Source organism: Amblyomma americanum, chromosome 4 (assembly GCF_052857255.1).
Source record: "Amblyomma americanum isolate KBUSLIRL-KWMA chromosome 4, ASM5285725v1, whole genome shotgun sequence".
Lineage (NCBI taxonomy): Eukaryota > Metazoa > Arthropoda > Arachnida > Ixodida > Ixodidae > Amblyomma > Amblyomma americanum.
This window is the reverse complement of record NC_135500.1, coordinates 113,074,851-113,078,593: the sequence shown is the minus strand read 5'-3', so window position 1 is coordinate 113,078,593 and position 3,743 is coordinate 113,074,851. Positions and strand designations below refer to the sequence as shown.

The 3,743-nt window shown below is 45.5% G+C and overlaps 1 protein-coding gene across 1 annotated transcript in view; it reads left to right on the top strand.

Annotated features, from left to right (window-relative positions):
- Positions 1–1,330: 1,330 nt before the first annotated feature.
- Positions 1,331–3,743, top strand: part of LOC144129765 (ionotropic receptor 93a-like) — a 12,691-nt gene continuing 10,278 nt past the window's right edge. The window contains exon 1 of the mRNA XM_077663841.1: positions 1,331–1,468. Coding sequence (XP_077519967.1) covers positions 1,331–1,468 — 138 coding nt within the window. The remainder of the gene's footprint in view (positions 1,469–3,743) is intronic.

The following is a 3,743-nucleotide window of genomic DNA, read 5'->3' as shown; positions in this document are numbered from 1 at the left end:
CGCGTTTCACGCGACGAAATAGATTCCACGGTTGAATCAAAAAGAAAAAAAAAGCAGTGCAACAGGAAGACGGCGACATAAAGAGACATTTCCTTTTCGATGTCTCTGTTTTGTGGCGTTGTTATAGTTATTAAATTGCGATTACGATTTACCAGCTATCTCCATCAGTCAATCTTAGAAGTAGATGCACCGCCGTCAATAGCATTGAAAATGCAAGCACCGTTACTGTAGCCTTACACTGAAACTAAAACTCCGGTGAGATTTTACTAATTCGCATCCAGGACCAGTGTTTTCTACAGCAGAACTCTACAGGTGTGCGCGCGAGCAGAGAAAATTTGCATCGCGCGACACTCTAGAAGTGTATGCACTGCGCACAGTGAAATGCATATAGAATGCAGTTATTGTGTTCAGCGTAGGAACAAGGGGCCGTGGGGGTTCTCTAGCAATGCCATATGCAAAATTGCTTTTCACTTTGCTGCCCATGAAAGAACACTGGCGTCATCAGACAGATCTGGAGCATTCTAGCCAGATAAAAAATGGTTCCATGATCTGAACAGATGTACTGCATTCACCGTGCCTCCTCTGCCCGCGAGTACCTAGTGTGTACACAACACTGAGGGAAGCGCGAATGATGGTGCTGGCCCCCCAAAAAATACCGTGCACTATATATTGATGCGAGATGGGAAAGCAGAACCGCTGCTAAGCGAAAGTTGAATCGAGATTGTTGGTGGTATACCTTCTGGAATTTAACATGGTAACTTTGGGGGAGAGTTGGTGTGAATCAAACATACTGGCACCCACATACAGACGAGATTACGAGAAGAAAGAGCACATGCTGGTCACCGCTGTCCCATGTGCTTGTTCTTTTGATACCGTCTGTTTGCTGGTACCAATATGTTTGATTACCTTCTGGGAATCGGGGAACCAAGGACGGACCAGTAGCATGACAGGGTTCTCGGACAACTTACTGCTAGTTATTGTCGCATGGTGCTTATTTTTGTTGCGTACTATATAATGTTTTGTGCTTCCTGAGTGCTCAGTTCGGGATGCTAGAGGTGCTTAACAATCTGCTCTAGATGCTTGCAGGTCAGCATTCTCCGCCGTCGCGAGTTTTAAGGCGAAAATCAAATAAACTTCATTAGCATTGCTTACACCTTGTCCTGATAGCCATGGCTGCTAATGGTGTTTGATAATGGAAGCTGGAGTTAGCGGTTGCTGGTTTAGACAACTAATGAATAAGGCTGTTACGGATTAAAGTGCATCTGAAAGTACGGAAATTTATATATTTTTCGAATTTTGTTTACAGAGAGCAGACCTAGCGCTGGGCCCCATGGGAGTGACGTATGACCGTGCCAGTGCTACCACATTCACTGCAACTGTCTTCACAGAGTACATGACCATCTTGGCGGGCTTTCCTGACGTCATCGAAGTCAGCGCTTTCGGGACGCTCATGGCCTTCGAGTGGACGGTGAGCGGGAAGCTGATTCTGTGAGCGCTCGGCCTGTAGCGTCAGAACTCGGAACCTCGAAAGTGGCTGAATGAGAGAAAAAAGAACAACTTGTTTTCATAACTGAAGAAGTGCACTCTAGAGTTGTCAATTTATCGTCATCACAAACCAGCGTTGAGGTAGTCAACAACTTCTCGCAATACAGTTCCGGAGAGCTTGCACAGGTGGGAGTAATGGAGTGTCTGCGTTAAGCATATATCTTTAGATGGAGCGGCGTGGATAGTTGATGTTCGCTTAAACATACTTAAGTTTAGAAAAGAAAGCCTTACATAAGTGAATTTGTCGTGAGCTTACTTTGCTTCATGAATATACGAAAAGTTTCCCTGGTTTTGGTTCGAAGCTAATTATTGTCACAACGATTCTAAATGTATCGCATGAGTGATTTGCATTGTGTTTCTAGGATACTCATATTCGCCCTGCAAAGCATCTGGATGCCACATTCTTACCACGAGGTAAGATTGGTGGACAAGCTGCAAAGAGCTATCGGCAGCGTTTGAACATTGGAAGAAAGAAGAGCGACCATAACGCAATCTTTTTTTTGCTTTCGACTTTCCCTAAATACCATATATCTCTGAATAAAGACTTCTTAAAGAAAAGAAGACACGAAGATAACAAGCGCAAGTGAGAACTATATCGAGTCCGTTGCCCCTTGAATGGCACACTGCGGTCGCGTATTTAGCGCAGGACAATGAAATTGTAGCACGTATGGAATTGCACTTACGCACTGAAACCTCTGAGGGACAGGTGAATGTAAGAATAGGTGGGCCAGCAAATTATACTGCGGGCTTATGACGCTTCGATATTGACATGACTATCACTGGTACTTAAGGGTAAGAATTAAGGAGTTCAAAAATTGGTGGGGACAATTAAACTATGACGCGAGATTTAGAGGTATGCCGCCATAGTCTAGTGGGTTAATCCCGATATATTCAGAATTTGTCATTCTATACTTTGCATGAATATATTCCTGGGAGACTTCATACCACTTCTGGCGCAGTGGTGCAGCGTTTAAGTGATGCGCCTTGTGCCTTGTGCGATGGGCCTTGTGCGACCCAGATTGCTGCTACCCAGCGACCAATAATTAATTTAACTGCCACCTGCCATGGTGGCCAGTTTTTTCACTAAACGGTGGGAAGGTAGTGGTGTTGTGAACAAGTGAGCGCAAAGAAACGGACGAGGGACAGAAGAGAGGACATGTCAGACGTTCACAAGCGCAACTACAAACTGTTTATTCATGCTGTCCTACAATGTATATAAGAAGCGAATGACGAGCATAGGCTTAGAGAAGGCAGAAAAGGCACATCAGTCAAGTAAAAAGTTAAGAAAAAAACGAATATAAAAAAGCTCATTTAGCAGGACATATGTGTAAAGACGTGTCACTTATACAACGCTCGGACAACTTTGTGGTATAATAAGCCCCTAGAAGAAGCCTAGCCTAGCCTAGGTAGTGGTATACTTCGCAAGGTCCCGTGACCTAGGTGGCCAACCTCCCTCCTAGGTTGCTCTCTGGGGATAGCTTGCCAGATCCATTCTCGTGATATTTCGCTCAAAACACCGACGCCGACAACGCCGGCACCGATTACCTGTTGAACGGGCCTTTAACGCTGTCGCGTTAATACTCCAGCGTCGACAATTAAGCTTGGAGGCTAAGTAGCTGAAACATTTAGATACTAATTAGGTGACTAACTCGCGGTGCGGAGGCATTGTGTGCGGCTCCGCGTTCAGCATAATCGCCATCTTAGTATCTAAATGCTTCGTCGGCATGTGCAACAGGGTAGCGGACTGAGACTGCTTTGAGTCGGCTGGACAGTCGGCGATTATAGCTGCGAAGACCAGGTGGACTTGGCTTTATGATCTAATGACGCCAAACGCTATATTTCCTGCTCTTGGAGTCTTATCTGATAAAAATCTTGAGTGTCTAAAGCAGTCGTCAAAACTACAGAGAATGTTTGCTGGATTCGAATCAGTGCGAAAGCACGGATTTCCGCTCCGTAGAAAACGACAACTACAGACAACGAATGATTTTGCTCGTGGTTGGTACCCGTCGAAAGAGTGTTTACGGACTAAAAGTAAGGAGCGCAATGGGCTTACTTCTGGGTCATGCTATGTTGCTCATTAAGCATCGGCAGCGTTCGAAGTCTCCTCGTTGGTGAGAGAAACTCGCGCTCTCACAGCCCGAAGCTTAGGACTTGCACGGATGCTGCACGCATTTCACGGGTTAGAAGCAAGCGCCTTG